This window comes from Mya arenaria, chromosome 6, assembly GCF_026914265.1.
Source record: "Mya arenaria isolate MELC-2E11 chromosome 6, ASM2691426v1".
NCBI lineage: Eukaryota > Metazoa > Mollusca > Bivalvia > Myida > Myidae > Mya > Mya arenaria.
Window position 1 is genome coordinate 58407512 of NC_069127.1, and position 22926 is coordinate 58430437.

The following is a 22926-nucleotide window of genomic DNA, read 5'->3' on the forward strand; positions in this document are numbered from 1 at the left end:
ATTTGAAAATGTTTAGCATTTCTCCAGTTATTTCTCCGGACTAAAACCTCAAAGATCCCGGCAACGGCTAAGGTACTGTTTGTAAAACACTATGCTCCGCCCACTTATAGACATCATTATCATATAGTGAGACAGTGGTCGAGTCCCTTGGTGTTTCTCATCTATTTCTGTTTAATAAAGGACCATGTTAACCTTGGGGGTTTATCAAACACTATATGAGACATTATCATAGATATACATTTATTTTTATTTGTTTCTCTTATTATTTACTGGGACTGGGCCTTTAAATATTTGAGAAAATGTAATTTGCATTTTTAAATAAGTGCATTGAACATATTGATTTCCAATACAGAATGAATGCATTGATCATTTTAATTGCGAAGATCGTATTTCGAAAGTAGATCCGAATGTTGAAGACATTTTGTGATTTAAACTTGAGGTAAACACACACGCTTTGAAAGAGCGGGATAGCATGACAATGCCTCAATGCAATAGTTTATATTTCATCAATATAAAAGTATTCGGACTTATTTAAACTTTTTGAACACAAATTTAAAATCTCTCGTGCTCATGATTTTAAGTATGTTTGAATGAAACCAAGTCTGGATATAGTTGCCGCTGACTAACAAACATGGCAAATTTAAACACATTTTTGAAAAATAAACGGAATAGGAACTATATTTCGTGTCGTCTAATAACTAAAAAAGTTGGTAAATCATTAGAACCATTTACCGAGGACAAACTTCAACACGTTCATGGACAAATAGTGAGGAAATTAGGCCCACAGAATGCGTGCACTGATCAGTGCAGTCAACAATTCAAAAACAATTTCAACAGGTAAGGCTACACCTTAGCTGCGTGATATTTTTTAAATCAGCTTGAACGTGACATGATCGATATGAGGTCTGCGTTTACTTTTCAGCTCACCTTAACCGTAGGCTAAGGGTGAGCTATTAGGATCGATGATTGTCCGTCGTCCTGTCGTCTGTCATCCGTCCACACTTCGTTTGTTAACACTCTAGGGGTCACTTTAAGCCTCAATTGTCACGAAACTCGGTCAAAAACTAGGTCACAGAGCCCAAATATGGAAAAACCTTGTTTACACTCTACAGGTAATATTTTCAGCCCAAATATCCTAGAAATTTAAAAAAAAAGTTGTTTCAATGGTTTCTATCTAAATTTCAATTATGGGTCATCTGGGGTCAAAAACTAGGTCACAGAGCCCAAACATAGAAAAACCTTGTTGACTCTCTCGATTTAAGATTTTCAGCCCAGATATCCTGGGAATATGTCAGAAAAGTTATTTCGATGATTTCTAGCTCAAGTTCGAATAAGGGTCATCTGGGTTGAAAAAACTAGGTCACAGAGCCCAAATATGGAATAACCTTGTTAACACTCTAGAAGTAACTTTTACAGACCAAATATCCAGGATCTTTGTCAGAAAGGTGGTTTCAATGATTTCTAGCTCATGTTCGAATATGGATCATCTGGGGTCAAAAACTAGGTCACAGAGCCCAAACATAGAAAAAACACTGTTAACACTCTAGATGTGAAATTTTCAACCCAAATATCCAGGAAATTTGTCAGAAAGGTTGTTTCGATGATTTCTAGCTCAAGTTCGAATATGGGTCATTTGGGGTCAAAAACTAGGTCACATAGCCCAAACATAGAAAAAACTTGTTAACACTCTCGAGGTAAGATTTTCAGCCCAGATATCCTGGAAATTTGTTAGAAAGGTTGGTTTGATGATTTCTAGCTCAAGTTCGAATATTTGTCATCTGGGGTTAAAAACTAGGTCACATAGCCCAAACACAGAAAAACCTTTTTAACTCTCTCGAGGTAACATTTTCAGACCAAATATCCTGGAAATTTTTAGAAAAGGCTGTTTCAATGGTTTCTATATTAATTTCAAATATGGGTCATCTGGAAACAAAAACTAAGTCACAGAGCCCAAATATTGAAAAACCTTGTTAACACACTAATAGTAACAATTTCAGCCCAAAATATCCTGGATATTTGTCAGAAAAGTTGTTACGATGATTTCTAGCTCAAGTTTGAATATGGGTCATCTGGGGTTAAAAACTAGGTCAAAGAGCCCAAATATGGAATAAACTTGTTAACACTCTAGAGGTAACATTTTCACCCCAAATATCCAGGATTTTTTTAGAAAAGTGGTTACGATGATCTCAAGCGCATGTTCGAATATGGTTCATCTGGGGTTAAAAATTAGGTCACAGAACCCAAATATAAAAAAATAATCTGTTAACACTCTACAGGTAAAATTTTCAGCCCTAATATTCTGAAAATTTGTCAAAACAATTGTTTCAATGACTTCTAGCTCAAGTTCGAAAATAGGGCATTTGGGATAAAAAACTAGGTCACATAGCTCAAAAAAAAAAAAAAAAACTTGTTAAAACTCTAGATGTAACATTTTCTGACCAAATATCCTGGTGATTTTTCAAAAAGGTTGTTTCAATGATTTCTAGCTCAAGTTCAAATATGGGTCATTTGGGGTTAAAAACCCGTCACAGAGCCCAAATATTTAAAACTTTGTTAACACATTATAGGTAACATTTTCAGCCCAAATATCTTGGAAATATGTAAGAAAGGTTGTTTCGATGATTTCCAGCTCAAGTTCGAATATGGGTCATCTGAGGTAAAAAAAACTAGGTCACAGAGTCCAAGTATGGAATAACCTTGTTAACACTCTAGAGGTAACATTTGCAGCCCAAATATCCAGGAACTTTGTCAGAAAGGTGGTTTCAATGATTTCTAGCTCATTTTCGAATATGGATCATCTGGGGTCAACAACTATGTCACAGAACCCAAATATGAAAAAACCCCACCTTGTTAACACTCTACAGGTATAATTTTCTGCCCAAATATCCTGGAAATATTTCAAAAAGGTTGTTTTAATGATTTCTAGCTCAAGTTCGAATATGGATCATCTGGGGTCAAAAACTAGAGCCCAAATATTGAAAAACCTTGTTAACACACTAGAGGTAACATTTTCAGCCTAAATATCCTGGATGTTTGTCAGAAAAATTTTGACGATTATTTCAAGCTCAAGTTCGAATATGGTTCATCTGGGGTCAAAAACTAGGTCACAGAGCCCAAATATGAAAAAAACACTGTTAACACTCTAGATGTAACATTTTCAGCCCATATATCTTGGAAATTTTTCAAAAAGTTTTTTTCAATGATTTCTAGCTCAAGTTCAAATATTGGTCGTCTGGGGACAAAAACTAGGTCACAGACCCCAAATTTGAAAAAAAAAAACACTGTTAACACTCTAGATGTAACATTTCAAGCCCAATTATCCTGGAAATTTTTAAATAAGATTGTTTCAATGATTTCTAGCTCAAGTTTAAATATTGGACGTCTGGGGACAAAAACTAGGTCACAGAGCCCAAATATTGAAAAACCTTGTTAACAAACTAAATGTAAAATTTTCAGCCCAAATATCCTGGATGTTTGTCAGAAAAGTTGTTACGATGATTTCAAGCTCAATTTCGAATATGTTTCATCTGGGGTCAAATTAGGTCACAGAACCCAAATATGAAAACCCCCCACATTGTTAACACTCTACAGGTAACATTTTCAGCCCAAATATTCTGAAAATTTGTCAAAGAGGTTGTTTCAATGATTTCTAGCTCATGTTCGAATATTGGTCACCTGGGGTCAAAAACTAGGTCACAGAGCCCAAATATGGAAAAACCTTTTAACACACTAGAGGTAACATTTTCAGCCCAAATATCCTGGATGTTTGTCAGGAAAGTTGTTACAATGATTTCAATCTCAAGTTTGAATATAATTCATCTGGGGTCAAAACTTAGGTCACAGAACAAAAATATTAAAAAACAACAACTTGCAATCACTCTAGAGGTAACATTTTCAGCCCAAATATCCTGGAAATATGTCAGAAAGGTTGTTTCGATGATTTCTTTCTCAAGTTCGAATATGGATCATCTGGAGTTAAAAACAAGGTCACATAGCCCAAATATTGATAAATCTTGTTAACACTCTCGAGGTAAGATTTTCAGCCCAAATATCCTGGAAATTTTTCAGAAAAATTGTTACGATGATTAAAGCTCAAGTTCGAATATGGATCATCTGGGGTCAAAAACTTGGTCACATAGCCCAAACATAGAAAACCTTGTTAACTCTCTAGAGGTAACATTTTCAGCCCAAATATTCTGAAAATTTGTCAGAAAGGTTGTTTTGATAATTTTTAAGTCAAGTTCGAATATGGGTGATCAATTATTATTTATTATTTATTGTTATTGTTTTAACTTCATAGAAGGTACCAACTTCAAACTTTATGAACTTATTCACAGGAAATTGTGATATTTTGTAACGAGTAATGTAAAATCCAACCTAAATATCATAAGAGTTATTGCCCTTTGTATCTATTTTAAACAAATACAGGACATATAATAGTTTCACCTATGCGAATGGAAGGTCAGACAGGCACCATCCATTATGTAGTCCGATCAATTACTTCCTAACCCTTTGGCAAATCATGGCCAAATTTGGTCAGAATGTGTATGAACGTGTTTGATAATTAGCAAAATTGCTGTAGTTACTCTAGAGTTATTGTGCTTTAATCATAGAAATGAACTAAAATTGCTCTTGTCCTATCAATAACTTTTTAACCATTTGTCCATTCATCTCAAAATTTGGTGAAAAAGTGAATAAGCACAATACATCAGAGAAGCCAAATCCCTGTTATTGCCCTTTTATAATTAACAAGTCTATAGTACAAAGATTTACTTAGGTTAGCGATATAGGGCCATCTTGGCCCTCTTGTTAATTATCCTTTGCTCACACTAAAACAGTTCATATAGCTTTTATCCATTCATTTGATGTCTGTTTTCGACTGTGTGCAGACCTAAATCCAAGAAATATGATGTCACTTTAGGGACTCGCTTATGTTTTGGCACCAATACCCTCGTCCCCGGTTATGCATCTGAAATACTTGGTATAACTATTTTACTCTTTGTTTCGAAATTGTAAAACAAACTGTACTTTAAATATAAACACCGAGTCCAATCGCTGCTAAGTGAATTGGTGGAGCTAACGTTGGCTAGTGGTTGGATAACGATGGATCGTGGTGGTTATAATTATCTAGAAATTGATATTTTTTTCACAAGGATAGGTGCAATATGACCTCCTGATATTATTGATTCCATTATGTATTTGGTTTCCTCAACAATATCGCCGCTTTCTCCAAGCATTAGGGAAAACACGACATTTTATATGGCAAGTATGAACCGCGAGCTTTAAAAGTTAAAAACAGCAAAAAACAAGACGATCAATGGTTATAGACAGCTTTTGTCTGTAGGAGATACGCATCTTATTTATAGTGTGTTTTGATTATGTTTGCTATTATAAACGTATAATATTGTCATTGAGGGTGTCTTTTTTTAAACAAATATTGTAACGCTGTAGGATGTGTTGGATCTGTCAGATTTTGCTTGGTAACGCTGGTTGCACCGTGTTTTTAATTCCTGTTGTTTTTTAACAATTTTCCAACATATTTCGTTCAATTTGACACTAAATCTATTCATTATTGCTTTATACTAGAAGCTAATATATTCGTCAAGTGTTCCAGACGTACGCATATTAATGTATGTTTATTACCGGTGTCTATGAAACATTGATGAATACATGATACTTATGTTTAATCATAGAGTTGTTACATCTCCTGTTCTTTTTTTGTAAACAAAGTTGAAGTTACATATTTACACATACTCTTGTAAACAATCAAAAAAGAACAAATGGGTTGGACTACAAGTTTTTACAATAAGGTCTTAACACAACACGATAACTCACTTGACAGGAAGTCCGTGCCACAGTTATCCGTACCATACACTTGCCGTATCATAGGATTTTCCACAGTGTCATAATTTAAATTGCGTCAAGAACAAACCACAGCAATCGAAACCGATCACAATTTCATGTTTTTATTGTTGTTTATTTTCGTATAATAATTAAAACAAATACGGTTTCGAATGTGATCATTATGGACAGCGAAACTGATGGCATTCGGTGGTTGAGGAATGACCGAATCAACGTCAATGGTGCTTCTTTTTAGTACTCTTACATCGGATGCGGTCGTAGATGCAATGTAAACGGATGCAGATATAGACCGTTCCAATGATGCGACACAGGAAATACACACACTTGCTTGAATGGAATGAAATTATTCTTTTTTTCTTAAGATTTATCAAAGAGGTCACTCCAAACAACAGGAAAAGATGCATGTTACACTAAGTCCTCAGTTCCCAACACACATCCCACGTCGGTACGACGTCGCTCGACAGGGTTTTCTGGTAATGTCGTCTCCGACCAAAATCGACAAATTCTCACGTCGTGGCGACGTATTAACCTGACGTCCGTGCAAATTCGATGTACGACGTCGTCTCGACGTGGATTACTCTTCGTTCGCCTGTCCAAATGAATTTTCATCTGAAAAATATGTTTTGAATCGCACTAAATAACCGTTTTATTTAGGTTAACATTTTGTGTGCCGTAAGCTATATCAAACATTGTTAAAGCATCGCCGTCTAACCTACACTTTATTTTGGCGCATGTTTGAACTTGGGGAACAAAACAATGCTGAATATTTGAACCGCTCGGAATATATACAAGAGTGCCAAGATGGCCCTAAATCGCTCACCTCAGTAAAACGTTGTGCTATAGACTTGTTGATAATTGAAGGGCAATAACAGAGATTTGGCTTCTCTGATGTTTTATGCCCATTCACATTCTAACCAAATCTTGTGATGATTGGACAAATGCTTAAAAAGTTATTGATAGGACAAGAGCATTTTTAGGTTATTTCTATGATTAACGCGCAATAAATCTCGGGTAACTACAGCAGTTTTGCTAATTATCAAACACGTTTATACACATTCTGACCAAATTTGGTCATGATTGGAAAAAAGGTTCAATAGTAATTGATCGGACTACATACTGGATGGTGCCTGTCTGCCCTTCCATACACCATAGGTTGAACTATTATATGTCCAGTTTTTTTAAACATATGACAAATATCTGTTTGTTTAAAAAGATACAAAAGGCAATAACTCTTACAATATTTAGGTTGGATTTATATAACTCGTCACAAAAAAATTACTAATGAATAAGTTCATTAAGTTTGAAGTTGGTACCTTCAATGATTTAAAAAAAAATAAAAAAATAAAAAAATGACCCATATTCGAACTTGACTTAAAATTTATCAAAACAACCTTTCTTTTTAACCCCACATGACCCATATTCATACTTGAGATAGAAATCATTAAACCACCTTTCTGACAAATTTCAGAGATATTTGGGCTAAAAATGTTACCCCGAGAGTGTTTACAAGGTTTATCCATATTTGGGCTCTGTGACCTAGTTTTTAACCCCAGATGACACATATTCGAACGTGAGCTAGAAATCATCGAAACCACCTTTCTGACAAATTTTCATGATATTTGGGATGAAAGTGTTACCTCTAGAGTGTTAACAATGTTTTTCCATATTTGGGCTCTGTGACTTAATTTTCGACCCCAAATGACCCATTTTCGAACTTGAGCTAGAAATCATCGAAATAACCTTTCTGACAAATTTCCAGGATATTTTGGCTGATAATGTTACCTCTAGACTGTTTACAAGGTCTTTCCATATTTGGGGGTTGTGACCTAGTTTTTGACCCCAGATGACCCATATTCGAACTTGAGCTAGAAATCAACGAAACAACTTTCTGACAAATTTCCTGGATATTTTGGCTGATAATGTTACCTCTAGACTGTTAACAAGGTATTTCCATATTTGGGGGTTGTGACCTAGTTTTTGACCCCAGATGACCCATATTCGAACTTGAGCTAGAAATCATCGAAACAACCTTTCTGACAAATTTCCAGGATATTTGGGCTGAAAATGTTACCTCTAGAGTATTAACAAGGTTTTTCCATATTTGGGCTATGTGACCTTGTTTTTGACCCCGGATGACCCATATTCGAACTTGAGCTAGAAATCATCGAAACAACCTTTCCGACAAATTTCAGGATATTTTGGCTGAAAAAATTACCTCTAGATTGTTAACAAGGTCTTTCCATATTTGGGTGGGGGTGTGACCTAGAAAATGTTACCTCTAGAGTGGTAACAAGGTTTTTTCATATTTGTTCTCTGTGACCTAGTTTTTAAATCCAGATGACCCATATTCAAACATGAGCTAGTAATCTTCGAAACCACCTTTCTGACAAATTTGCATGATATTTGGACTGAAAATGTTACCTTTAGAGTGTTAACAAAGTATTTCCATGAATCCCATGAATTTCCATGATAGTTTTGATCCCGGATGACCCATATACGATCTTGTCCGACTTATTACTGGGTCAAACATCCTGACCAAGTTTCGTGACAATTAATACAAAAATATGACCAGTAGAGAGTTAACAAACTAAGTGTGGACGGACGACGGACGACAGACGACAGACGACAGACGACGGACGACGGACAATCATCGATCCTAATTGCTCACCCTTAGCCTACGGCTAAGGTGAGCTAAAAAGTCCAATATCGGACCGATATATTGTAAATATCAGATAAATATCGAAAATGATATAGGACCGATATCCATACGGTTTGTGAAAATATTTTTCCTAAACATATTTATTACCTCCCTTGAGTTCAATTCAGTTTATTTTACGTTCATTTGTTTGATACTTCCATTTTGAAATCTTGAATATGATAAAATAAAGTAATTTATGAAAAAATATTATAACTGTGTAAAAGTTGCTTTAATAAATATTGTCTTTTAGCTTGAGTTTCATCCCCACACATGCACGCTTAGCACAGCACATGTTTTATGAAAAAGAAAAAAAAAACATAAGTCAGAGCTTTGCTAAATAGATAAAAAGTAGATCTAAACATAACATTTGTGGTAATGTATCTGCGTCAAAAACGGTCGCAATTGCAACCACGCCTCGACGTCGGGGTTTGACGTCAAACCACTTTGCATAAACAACCAAAAGCCCACGTCGAAGGAACGTCAAAAGTGTGCTGGCTTTGCCGAATTGGGTTCGTTCTATGTATGTAACACACATGCTCTTTCATTGACACATGAGCAAATAAAAGATACCATTAAAATTAGAGAAGACGAGTATGATGAACTAGTGTAATTTTCTGACGGAGCAGCAGTGAATATGGTACATTCTTGCATACCGGACGTGTGTTTCCGGTCATGTGACCAGTGCTGGAAAACCCCATCTTACATACCCCATGTAAGATGAGTCACGCGCAACAACGCGCCACTACTTATTTCATTTATCGTATGGTTTATGAAAAATATGTTATGCCATTTCAATAAAGCGCAATCAAATATATATGTTAGCAAGATTTTTAATTAAAATTGAAAATAAATACTCGTAAAAAACGCTATTTTTAGTTATTTAAAATAACTGCGGTCTATGACGTCAGCAAACAACGTCGCACGCGTTTTTTGGTGTAATTGTACAAACGTTCGTTTTTCTACGTCATTTTTTCCACAGATTGATAAATTTAGATATGCAAGAAAAAGTATCAATCATGTGTTTCCGGTGTAACCACAAGCCTCGTTACCGGCTTACGCACGTGCCCTCAGGTCGGATTTTTATATCCGTACCGGAAACACATGATAGATACTTATACTGTTGAAAGTCAGTAATAATATACATAATTAATATCAAAGTGAACAAAGTATGCTGGACAATTACGAAAAAAGAATTTACAAAACAACGTGCAACCAGCGTTACCCAGCAAAAATTTGATTGGTCCACCACATCCTACAGCATTACATATTTTTGTTCTAAAAAGTCACCTTCAATGACTATATAACACGTCAATTATACCAATCAATATCAAAATACGCTACATATAAGAGATTTTCTACGGATAGAAGCTGTCTATACATTTTTTTTATTTTTTTTTTCGCTGTTTATTTAACTTTTAAAGCTCGCGGATAATTCGTTTCATATACAATGTCGTGTTTTCCCCTAATGCGGGAAACGGCGATATTGTATAGGAAACCAAATATATACATGGCATAGATATGAACAGGAAGTCATTTTGCACTTATTCCTGTAAAGAACTATTTCTATTTCTCGGTTACTCTTATGAATTTTCTTACTTCTAGTCGTGTTAACCACCATAATCCAGCGTTATCCACCCACTAACCAACGTTACCTCCACCACTTCACCTCGAAAAGATTAGACACGGTTATTGTAGCGAATTGTCGCGAATTGTCGCGAGAGTGACATTGACTATATGCATACCTGTTATATTGTTTAATCACATGTTTGATTTGCTATATAAATGCTAATTTTCTTAATGTTAGTATTGTTTACAACTAAAACTGTTAAAGATTGTGTATGCAACTCTTACAAAGGTTTACCCCTCGTGACCATGTACTATATTTTCACATGTTAAATATTTACTATACGTCATTGCGCCGCTAAAGTTTACATTATGGATTAGCACCACCGGTGTGTTTTAACAGTGCCTTTGCACCGCTGGAGTCTGCTCCGTTGAAACGGGATATCATGTAACTCGGAATCTCGTGCATTTCAAGCTCTTATACTAAGTATATAAAGCCATGCAATTTATATTCGTCAGAGATCAATTAACTTTGGATCTTTCTATACTTACATTATATCAGTTTATTTTGGGGGATAATATTTGTGAACCATCTTTATTTAATATAAAACGAAACTTAATTATTGCTTACTATCTGGAATTGTGAATAAATGAAAATCATACATTTGTGGTAACTTTGTGTTAATTAAAGAATTACATAAAAGCTTGAAGAAGTGTGTCAAGTTTGGGGCCAAATAAATAAGTTGAAAAATATACTTCGCCACAGTTATAAACAAATCTGGTTTAAGTGGGGTGCGAACCCACGCCGGTACAATCAAGCAATAAATAGAAAACTGACAACAAAACCTCACGCCCACAAGAACTCATACACACACATAAGGACAACCTAACCATTAACCCTTTTGTTGAATTGCGTGACTAACTCTTTTCAAAATCTTGGACTTCACAGACAAAATTTGAGCTTACATCAACATTTGTTAAAGGGTTCCAGCCGTAAGTCTTTGAGTTTTAACTTTTCCATTTGATTTGCCACACTTTATTTCGTCGTACTTATAAAGTGCTTTTTACAAAAACACGAGCAAGTCCCTTTAATTCTGAATTTAAGATAGTACAAATATTTGTCGATTTGGAAGAATGCTAAAATAATCGATCTTTCCATACTAAAAGCATATCTTTACTTCCTTTTTTCTGCAGTAAGATACACATTAAAAATCCAGAGTTTGTACAGTACATCTATGAAATATATGTTGCGTGACGACAATTTATCCAGGTTGAACGAATTGTAGAATTTTGAAAAGAATGGCCGTTATAATTCTAAGATTTTTTTTTTAAATTTCGGTTATAATAAGATCCTTGTTATGTGATGTTGAGTTTTCTTCGAAAGATATGTATAATCATGGCGACATCTCTAGAAAAAGCTACACACGAGACTATGTTAACTTAGATGATTTTAGTATGGGTCGCTTATTTTATTTAGTTTAATAAAACCTTTATCGTTATATCCTTGAATTGTAGGAACTTGTGATTAATGCGATTAATGATACTTTTGAAGGAAGAAGGTTTCTTTGAATACATATTAAATTTGTATTTCAAGACACAATTTATTTCAGGTGGTGTATTACATGCAAAACATGGAGGGCGGAGCTCCTGCGATTTCATTTGTTGCCTCGGAAGATCACGTGGTCTGAACTTAAATCATGGGAGTGGCCAAACGATCCTAAACACATTGCCGAGGTTTTCATGATTCAAGGATTCAACGAAACAAACCTGAATTTAGGAGACGTGACTGTTTCATTAAACATTTGGAAACGATGTTCCGAGTTTCCAAGAAGTCTTATACCACTGGCGGACGCATTAAGGAACTGTCGAAATAAGTTATGCCATGATTTATTCGAATGTCATGAAAATTTAAAGACAGAAGTGTTCACGAATATCAAAAATCTTATTCATCACAATGATGTATCACCATTTATTCCTGATATTGGTGACCTGTGTGTGTGCATTCGAGACCTTGAAAATGATCAACTGGATGGTTATAAACTAGAATTAGAATACATTGTAAATGAGCTAAATCAAATGAAAGGTAGATTAACTCATGTCGAATCACAAGTCAGAATGCTGTCAAAACATTTCTATTTGGTGTTCTGTTTTATGTTCTTCATTTGCGTTTTCCCCGTATTGCTCTTCTGTTCAAGTAACACATTATCGCCGAGGACATTGACAATGCCCTGGATGAGATCGTCTGAAATAGAAGGTACGATTACACTTTGAAAAATACAGCTTTTGCAGTAAATAATGAATACTACAAACTTAAAGATGTAATACTAGACATTCGAATACCCCAACCTTTTTTTATTTCTTTTGCAATAAAGAAAAGATACACACTTTGAATATAATGAAATTTGCTCTTTGCGTCAAAACAGTTGCCCAAAAACAAAAGTACTTTGATTATGAGAGTATTGAAAATACCTCATATTTGTTTGGTGCAGCAATGAAAACGTTCGCGTTATTTGATATTAGAGTATGATTTTTATTGCATTTCTGATTCTATTTTCGCCTTAAATTTGAGATATTTTATTTTGCTTCGTTTTACAACCTGTCTTGCTTGCAATCTGGTCGATTGTTTCAGTGAATATATGGTCGATTAAAGTAACCTGTGATAGATCTTTGGTACTCGTAGGTTGCATGGTCAGGGCTGGTATTCAATATAGGTCTTAATTGTATCTAAGTACGATGTAGCTAATCGGAATACTTGTTATTAATAACTGACAAATGACGTCGGTGATGTATGACCATGAGATTAATTAAAGATGAATAATGAATTCCAGCCGAAAACACCTTTAATCCGTTTAATTCACATGATTTTCGAATATTTGGGATGCATTTTACGTTGTCTTGGTGTCTTAAGTAAACGGCGTAAACAGTTTTCTATTTTATTTTCAGAGTGCGTAACAGAAAACATCTACGGGGAATTTTCAAATCCATTAAGGTTGGGAGTTTATTTAAAACGCCACAAAAAGTTTGTTGGACGAGAATGGCTTTTTGATCTGATCGATAATAGTATTCAGACTATGAATAGTTCCACGCGCGGCCTAGTCCTGGAAGCAGACATAGGTTACGGGAAATCAGCTTTCGTCGCCCATACCGTATGCGCAAAGGAACACAGCAAGGGTTTTCGTTTAAGAAAAATGATAATAGCATTTCATGTTTGCAAATTTGATGTTTTATTAACGCAGAAACCTGGGCTGTTCATTCGAAGACTTACATCAATGATTTCAAATTTTGTACCCGAATTAATGATTCAACGATTGACTGAAAGACAATGCTTTGAACACTACAATGGTGAATTCTGCAATGAAGACTATCTAGGATGCATCGATATTTGCTTAATAAATCCGTTGCATGCGATATCGAGAAATGGTTTTACAACTTCTTCGAAACTGATCATTATCGATGCTATAGACGAATGTGGGAACTCAAAGGACGCAAGCGACAACGCAATCATTGAAATAATTCGAAAACGTTTCCATTTGTTTCCATCTTGGATTAAACTGTTAGTGACAAGTCGTAAATTGGAGCCACATGTACAGCCTCTGGTGGATTTTGATGTGATATATTTGCAAAGTTTGGATAAAAGAAATTTGCAGGATATACGCTCATATTTGAACAAAACTGAAAAAAACGGGCTAGACATACCGTCGACATTTCTTATTGCACAATACTTAGTTGGATCAAATAATTATAACGACAACAATACAAAAAATCTTGACAGATTTTATCACGATCAATTTGAAAGAACTTTTGGGAAAGCATTTCAAAATGCAAAAACGATTTTTGAAGTGACAGCGACTACGTTTTTAACAAAAACAAAAGATAATATTTTAAAAGTTGTAACGGATTGCTCTACAATAGACAAAGAAACATTAAACGATGAACTCGAAAAGATGGGTCAATTCTTTATAAGTGTAAATAACACATTTGTTTATACCCACCATTCCATTCTGAAATGGTTAGAAAACACAGCTCCTAAAACATTCAGAATACAGAGAACGAATGGCCATACAATCAATGCTAAATATTTACTAAATCAAATTGACAACATGCATATTATCGACACGGATATTGTCAACCTAGCAATACACATAATGAACTCTGAAACTATTGAATTAACTGATCAATTTAAAAATATAAGCCATGATCAAATAATGCTTTTGGAAAGGAACTTTTCTGAGTCCCCATTGATACGATGCGTCAAACGTACTGACTGTTCAACTATACCTAGTGTTCTGTACTTTCATTTCAACAACACTGAAGAGCTTAGTAGCGAGAATAGTACTGCGGCGTACATTGCAGCTGCTATGGGGAAATTGTCCGCTTTAAAAAGTCTTTGTGAACATGGGGCTGATGTGAATTTTAGAGTAAAATCTTACCACGGAACAAAACGTGCAAACGTTCAAGTTGCTACGCTTATAAAACAGTGGGGTTACGGATTACTCGATATTGCCGCTCAAAATGGACATGTACATATTGTAAACTTCATTTTGACAGATACGAGCATTTTCGGGAACTACACACATCACATATTGAATGGCTTCAATTTAAAGCCTGTACATCTTGCGTGCAAGTGTGGTTGTGTTGTGACTGTCAAAGAGTTTTATCTACACAATAAAGAAAACGTTGACTGGCTATGTCTTTATTTTGCATCGGAAGGGGGGCATTTTGCTTTGGTGTCGTACTTAGTGAATGAATTGAATATAACCGACAAATGTCGGGATTGTAATAAAGAGCTGACTTGTCTTCCTAAAGGATCTTTCCGAATGCAAGGAAGGGAAGTAGAGATAGTTAGTCTTTTTGATGAGTGGGGTAATTTGTCATGTGAAAGTGCACTTCATGCAGCAATTCGAGGGGATCACATTGCCATTATGAAATCTATCCTGTCCTCTGATGGAGGCTCAACACTAACCTGTCTGGATCGAAGAGGAAGAACCCCATTGATTACAGCATTTCAAACTGATCGAAGCGAAATTGTGAAATATATCGTTGAAACACATTACAATTTGGTGAATAGAATCTGTGGAAATGCCACGGATAAAAATGATAAACGTCAGCTTAATAAACGGGAAAAAGTATTACTTAAAGGTTATGAGTGTCAATCGAGTCTTTGGCTTCAGAAAATTATCGCAGCTCAAAATCTAAGATTTGATGATAACGAAGAAGCTTTAGAGTTCTTTACCGAAGTTACAACGGGGTGCTTACCAGCTCATTTTGCTGCTTGCAGCGGCAACATTCAGTTTCTTCAACACCAGGTATTTGACCAAAAGATTGACATAATAGCATTGCAATGTGACAACAAATACACGCCTTTGCATTCGGCTATCGCTTGCCAAAATATAACTTCGTTTGACTTTATTGTAGATCAGGTTCCTGGGGGGGAATTATACCTGAAATCAGAACGAAGCTCTGTCTTTTGGTTGGCCATAAAACAATCTCCTTTTATATTAAAGGAGTCAAGCAAACAACCGCTGTCGGATATAATCGTTAAGTTGCTTTCTCGTTTTCCGGATTTGTTAAATGAAACCGATGGCTTTGGAAGAAATCCTTTACATTTCCTTATCCAGAATGGACATACTAACACGCTTAATTGGATCATACGCATGCTTCATGGCAATTTTGACATCTTAATACAACGAAAAGACATGTTTGGCCAGACACCAATTATGTATTCAGTTCGTCTTCTAAAGAAACAATACGAGGTTGCCATCTCTTTAAATAATTTCAAGACCGATGTCCACACAGTAAAACGCGCGTTTACTCCAAGCGAATATTCAATTATTACATGTTTGCAAAGAGCACATACTCAAAATATATCGCAATCTTATTCTGAAAAGGGGATTTTAAAGTTACTGGTTAAAAATAAACTCTTTGAATTATTTCACACGTTTGTTTTTGAAATACTCTATGACCAAGAAAGGTGCAAACCTGATATATTTTATGTCATATTGAAAAATGATTTACATGGATTTTTTGTTTGGTACTATTTTATAAAAAGAAACAAGCTGTCCGACGGCCAAATTCTCCAAAGTCCATGCCCTTTACATAAAATTATCAAAAAGAGAGCTTATTATGCACATCTCAAAAATCAAATCCACACAAACGCCGTATTACCACGCTGGAGTTATTTTGTTTTATATTTGTTGGAATCCGTAAGACCTTATGTTTTAAAGAGCTGTGAAAAAAACCTTGGTAGAATTGGACTCGATGTAGCCATTGATCAAAAGTCTGTATTTTGGAAATCACTTCTTCTGAAAAATGGTTTGGTACATAGTTTTCCACTTTTTATGAATTTAAACGAATTTAAAGACGTATTGTTATTATTGAATAGGTTGTTAGATAAGGATTTAAGTTATTCATATGATGTTTGTTTACAAAAGAACATACATTTGTATGGAAATGGGGTGGCGTTCAGATTCAAAGATGATATGACAGATCATTATACAGAACTCGTAATTACAGGAACACATAATTTTTACGAATTATTCTTCAAAAATCTTAATTAAGAAGTATACATGTAACAGACCTCACCCTCAAGAACCCTTGAAAACAGTATAAAATATTATTCGGTTTGCACTAAACTAAAATCCGATCAACAGTATGTATTTTCCTCGTGTATCAAGATAAAGCTGGCATGGAAGACAATGGCCATGAGCTTATCGAAACTGTTAGTTTAAGTTTGCCTAAATTTTCTTTGCACGAAACAAAAGAGTCTGTAGATAATGTTTCTATTGACAAATGAATGATATTTATTTTGCTTTAGACTTTATAATAATGTCTTCAGTCTTTTCGATGTTTTAACACGAAGCTTCACTAGTCTATTCTTAATGTGAGAATCATGCTAGGAAACTAATGGATGGTGAAAGTGGTATACCCTCCTTTGCAGGGTGAGTAAAAGAATTTTTGGATGTCAGAAACATTAACAATAACTTAAAAGCAACATTTTGATTTCGAACATATTCTTATATGGCCGTAATATCACTATTACACATTTATTCATTTTCAAAAGATATGAGTATTTATCGAGAAATGGTGTATTTTTGTCTATGTGCAGTTTATCTTCGCCAAAGGGTTCTAATTTAGTTAGTTTTCTTTCTTCTTTAAATTATGTTAAATCACTTGACACGTGAATGTTTATATATTGATTAAATGTGTTGGTTCATTGTTCTGGTATTAATTTGTATTATGTAAATTATGTTTATGGACGATAGACTTTGTACAAGTTTAAAATGAACTCTTCTGTCTGTCTGCTGACTGCCTACCTGCCTGCCTGCCTGTCTGTCTGTATTTCTGTCTGTCTTTATTTATAGTACATATAATGTTGTTGTTGGTGTTGCTATGCACTGTTTTTAGGGGAAATGAAACAGTTTGATTTGGCTTTAGGGTAAGGAGTAGATCAACAGTAAACATAATAAAAATGTTATTAATATATATAGAGTTATGTTTTAATTTATTGAAAATGAATAAACTTTTCCAATGGATTTTATCAATACTGGATTAATAAAAAATCATCTTGAATAACTATTACACCACAACTTACTTTTCAGATTATTGTTAATTATATTTTCAGATTGCTCTATCCTAGAAATGTAATATAAATTGTTGAATGTTTAATTGCTGAATGTTTCTAATTAAATTGGAGTTTGAAAACAAACTTTATCTGATAGTATTATTGGCAATGTTGTGTTTTTTTGTCATGATAGACATGATCATCGATTTTCTTTTGATAATGATACATTTATCATAATGTTCAATATCGTACACAATTCTTAGGTGAAAATTTTTACTTCAGTTTTGAATATTGATATATGGTTAAAATTAGACAAATACATTTACAACCTAGACACTGATGTTTATTTGTGTGCGGCTTATTAATGGTGGGAAGGATCTCCTGTTAACGACGTGGTAAACATTGCCTTTTATGATTTGATACAAAATGACGTTTATGACTTTGACCGAATTTGAACAGTGTATTTGGTCGGTGATTGGAATAGTCGTGTTGGGGTTAGAAATGTTTTTTTATGTATGATAGTTTTACTAATGCTATTAATAATGATGATTTTGTTGCAGATGTACCCCTTGCTCGGGCTTCTGTTGAAAAATTGTAATACATTTGGCTTAAGGCTTCTTGATCTTTGCAAATCCATGGGATTATGTATTTGTAACGGCCGAATTGGCAATGACAGTATTGTATGTCATTTACCTTTGCATCGCGAAATGGGTCGTTTGTTATTGATTACCTGTTGTGCAAGCAATTTAATTTTGATGATATTATCGGCTGTTATATGTGTCCATTCAATAAATAGAGTGATCATTGACCACTAGCGTTTTCAATGAAAAAATGCTTACTGTGACAAAAGGAAAGCAATTTTGTTAAGCAGATATGGTGTGGTGAATTAAAATCTCAATATAAAGCGGGATTAATATCTAAATTATCTATGTTCAACTTACTAGCGGAAAATGTAAATGTACAAAGATCTGATATTGATAATATAGTACATGACTTTACACAAACCATTTACAGTATTGTTGATCCCTTGTTTGAAAAGGATTATATATTTAAAGAAAAAAACATGTTTCGTCAACATTTCATATCGTAATAACAACAATGGTTTGATGATGATTGTATAACTGCAAAATGTATTTACTCGGATGCTGCGAACATGTATAATCATTGTAAAACGAACAAAAATAGAATACAAATGTGATCTTTGAAAAGTGTTTATAAAATGCTCGTTAAGCGTAAGCGAAACTTGTTTAAAGCTGCTAAAGGCAAAAGTATTGAGCAATTACTCTTTTCTAAGCCTAAGGTCTTTTTGACATATTTTAAAAAAGCAAAACAAAACGGAACAGTAATAATGATATTTCGTTGCATGATTTTATTAAATATTTTTCAGAATTAGATGATGATATGTGACAAACCGAAAAAGTTGAAGCCGAAGCTTTTGTTAGAAATAACGATTTCTCAAATACAAGTGACAGTGTCGAACTGTTTTTAAATGGAGACATAACCATTGATGAAATAAATGCTGCTGTAAAGACATTAAATCGTATCAAATCTTGTGGGCCAGATGCCTTGTTAAATTAATATTTCATAGAATATATGGGTTTACGACTGTGTGATATGTTTAATGCTTTTTTAAACAGTGGTTGTTTTCCAGATAGCCAGACTAAAGGAATTGTTATACCTTGATAGAAAAAGGGAGCTAAACGTGATGTAAAAAATTATAGAGGCATTACCCTAGTTATTTGTAAGTCAAAACTGTTTACGACGATACTTAACAAAATAATAATATCTTTCTGTGAGGAAGCAAATGTGTGTCAGATGCCGAGTATGGTTTAAGAAAGGGTATATCAACAATTTATGCTTAGTTTGTTTTATTAAAAAAATATAACGAAACTAAACGTCTGTATTGTGTATTTGTAGATTTTAAAGAGGCTTTTAATTGCATTTACAGAAATGCTTTATGACTTAAAATGTATAAAACCGATATTAAAGGTAAATCTTTAAGAATTGTTAAACATATGTAAAATCGGCTGTTAAAGTGTTAAATAATTATTCTGATTTTTTTCGAATATGTCATAGGCTTGAGGCTGGGTGAAGTTATGTCTCCTGTTTTGTTTTCTCTGTTTTAAGATACTTTAGTACTCTTTTTACAAACAGGTATGCATTCAGGCAAACTAAAGACTAAAGTAGGTAACACACCTGAAGATATTAATAAGTTACTTTCATTTTTAGAAGTTTATTGTAATAAATGGAGTCTAGAAGTCAATATAAATTAAACAAAATACATGGTATTTCGTAAAAGATGTGTTCTGTTAAGATATGAAAAGGTTCGATACAATAAATAATTGGATGGAAAAAGTTGTCAATGACCTCAATTGTTTGGGGACTGTTTTCAATTAGACAGGTACATTTGCCAGAAATCATGAACACTCTAGTGTAAAAGCTCTTAAAGCACTAAATGTATTATAAGCTTATTGCAATAAGTTTAACATCAAGCTAAACGTTAGTAGTCAATTATTTGATGCTTTTGTTTGCTCAATACTAGGTTATGGGTCAGAGGTTTGGGGACTCGGGAAATCAAAAGAAATCGAGCGCATTCATTTGAAGTTTTGTAAAATAATTTAAAATGTACGCATAAATACTTCTAACTGTGCTATAAATGGGAAACTAGGCCGTTATATATTACAATATATTAGAATTTTAAAGTATTGGTTCAAAGTTGTTGAAACAGATTATGTTATAATCTAGGAAATATATTATATGTATGTTAAGGACTGTCAAAATTGTAAACGTAATTTGTTTTCTGGTGGTAAAAATATTCTAAGCAAGCATGCCTATGCATATTATTTTGATAACCTACTGTTCTATAATGTTAACACAATAGTCAGTTTATTCAGAGAAACATTAATTGATACATTTGAGCAAATGTGGGGTAGTGACACGTTCCAAACCGGTATAACGATTTTAAAAGTACATTAGACTTTGAACAATAACTGAAATTTTACCACATGACTTACGATGTTGCAATACTAGTTAAAAAGTGTCTGCTCCTTCATCAAGAATCCTCACCGGAAGATGATAACAAATAACAACATTACTAGAAATGAATGTTATTGTACTTTTTGTGTTTCCAATGATCTAGAAGATGAATTTCATTTCATATTATTAATATGTCCTTATCATAATGATATCAGTAGGAACTACCTTAAGAAATATTTTATGTCAAACCAAGCATGTATAAGTTTATAGAACGGCTAAAGTCAGACAACAAAAATACTGTATTTAAATTATCCAATTATAATATAATGATAAGTTTATATCAGTTCATAGTCATATTTTATATGTTGCATATATGTTTTTCACGTGTGACAAATAATTCATATCTACTTATTGACATTGCATGTATCTAATATGTATTGTAAGGTGACATGTTGTATTGCCGTTATATATTTCTTTTTATATTCTATGACAATATACCTTGTGGGTATACGTCAAATAAATATTATGTTTTGTTCTGTTCTGTTCTATTAATATCTATAAATAAATTCATTCTCGGTTTTTTGTTACTGTAAGATATTGTTAACAGCTAACAGCAATATTCAATATTATTACTTTGAAATTGTCTAGGTTCGTAAGCACAATCATAAAAGTACTTAATTAGTTCCTCCATCCTTGTCATGACTTTTAATCATATATAATTTCAGTATTCTTTAAAACTATATAATCGTTTTGTACAAGTTGTTGATGATATCCGAGTATCCTTGATTTTTACTATGCTGTAGTAATCATATTTGCTTTTTAATAAAACTGTGTACTTTCTTGTAAAAACTGTACTAGAATAAAACTTTAATCCGATAATTGTGTTATTTAAAAGAAATATTTCATTCCTCATTCTCAGTATCAAACATACATATATTTCCTAAATTTTAAACGAAATTGTCCAATATCTGTGTCCAATTATAGATGTTTTAAGTAAAAAAAACATGAATCTCCAGTGTTTAAGAATTTACAAGGGTAATATCTACTGCAGTACGACAACTTTGACTTTCTCTGTCGTTTTTTTTAGCATTTGCAAATTCTAGGGATTTGGACAGTCTCATTTTTTGGACCCGGATTTGGAGAAATATTCAAGATGGCGGATAAATCGACAAATTATTGTGAAATTTCCGAAGTTGGTTTAAAGGCATGCAACTGGATTATAACAATGGATAATTAAATTGAATTATGAATAATTAACTGATTTACGTCATAACCGTGTGGTAAGAAATGCTAAATTCAACGCAATATAAATGATGACGGATCGGGAAATGTATCTGGTGAATGGTCGAAATTTATACTGTACTGTTTTTCACTTATGAAACTGAATAACTTTAGTAAGGGTTGACATATCTTGACCAAACTTGGTCTATATAAAGAGTTGATGGGTACCTTTCATGGGATTGCGTTTGGGGTCCATAGGGTCAAGGTCAAGGTCACTGTTACTAAAATAGAAAAACGGTTGAAACTGAATAACATTAGTTTGGGATGACATATCTTAACTAAACTTGGTCTGTATAAAGAGTTTATGGAGACCTTTCATGGGATTGCGTTTGGGGTCCCAAGGGTCAAGGTCAAGGTCAATGTTACTAAAAATCGACAAATGGTTGAAACTGAATTATTTTAGTTAGGGATGACATATCTTGACTAAACTTGGTCAATAGTAAGAGTTTTTGGAGACCTTTCATGGGATTACGTTTAGGGTCCCTAGGGTCAAGGTCAAGGTAACTGTTACTAACAATAGAAAAATGGTTCAAACTGAATATCTTTAGTTAGGGTTGACATTTCTTGACCAAACTTGGTCTATAGGAAGAGTTTATGGGTACCTTTCATGGGATTGCGTTTGGGGTCCATAGGGTCAAGGTCAAGGTCACTGTTACTTAAAATAGAAAAACGGTTGAAACTGAATAACATTAGTTAGGGATGACATATCTTAACTAAACTTGGTCTGTATGAAGAGTTTATGGAGACCTTTCATGGGATTGCGTTTGGGGTCCCAAGGGTCAAGGTCAAGGTCAATGTTACTAATAATCGACAAATGGTTGAAACTGAATTACTTTAGTTAGGGATGACATATCTTGACTAAACTTGGTCAATAGTAAGATTTTTGGAGACCTTTCATGGGATTACGTTTAGGGTCCCTAGGGTCAAGGTCAAGGTCACTGTTACTAAAAAAGAAAAACGGTTGAAACTGAAAAACTTTAGTAAG

General features: G+C 33.9%; 1 protein-coding gene across 1 annotated transcript; it reads left to right on the forward strand.

The window, feature by feature from the left end:
- Positions 1-439: 439 nt before the first annotated feature.
- LOC128236502 (uncharacterized) lies at positions 440-21529 on the forward strand. The gene is made up of 3 exons (XM_052951388.1): positions 440-837; positions 11734-12377; positions 13067-21529. The coding sequence occupies exons 1-3, from the start codon at positions 632-634 to the stop codon at positions 16678-16680; spliced, it is 4464 nt and encodes a 1487-aa protein (XP_052807348.1). The 5' UTR covers positions 440-631; the 3' UTR covers positions 16681-21529.
- Positions 21530-22926: the final 1397 nt, after the last annotated feature.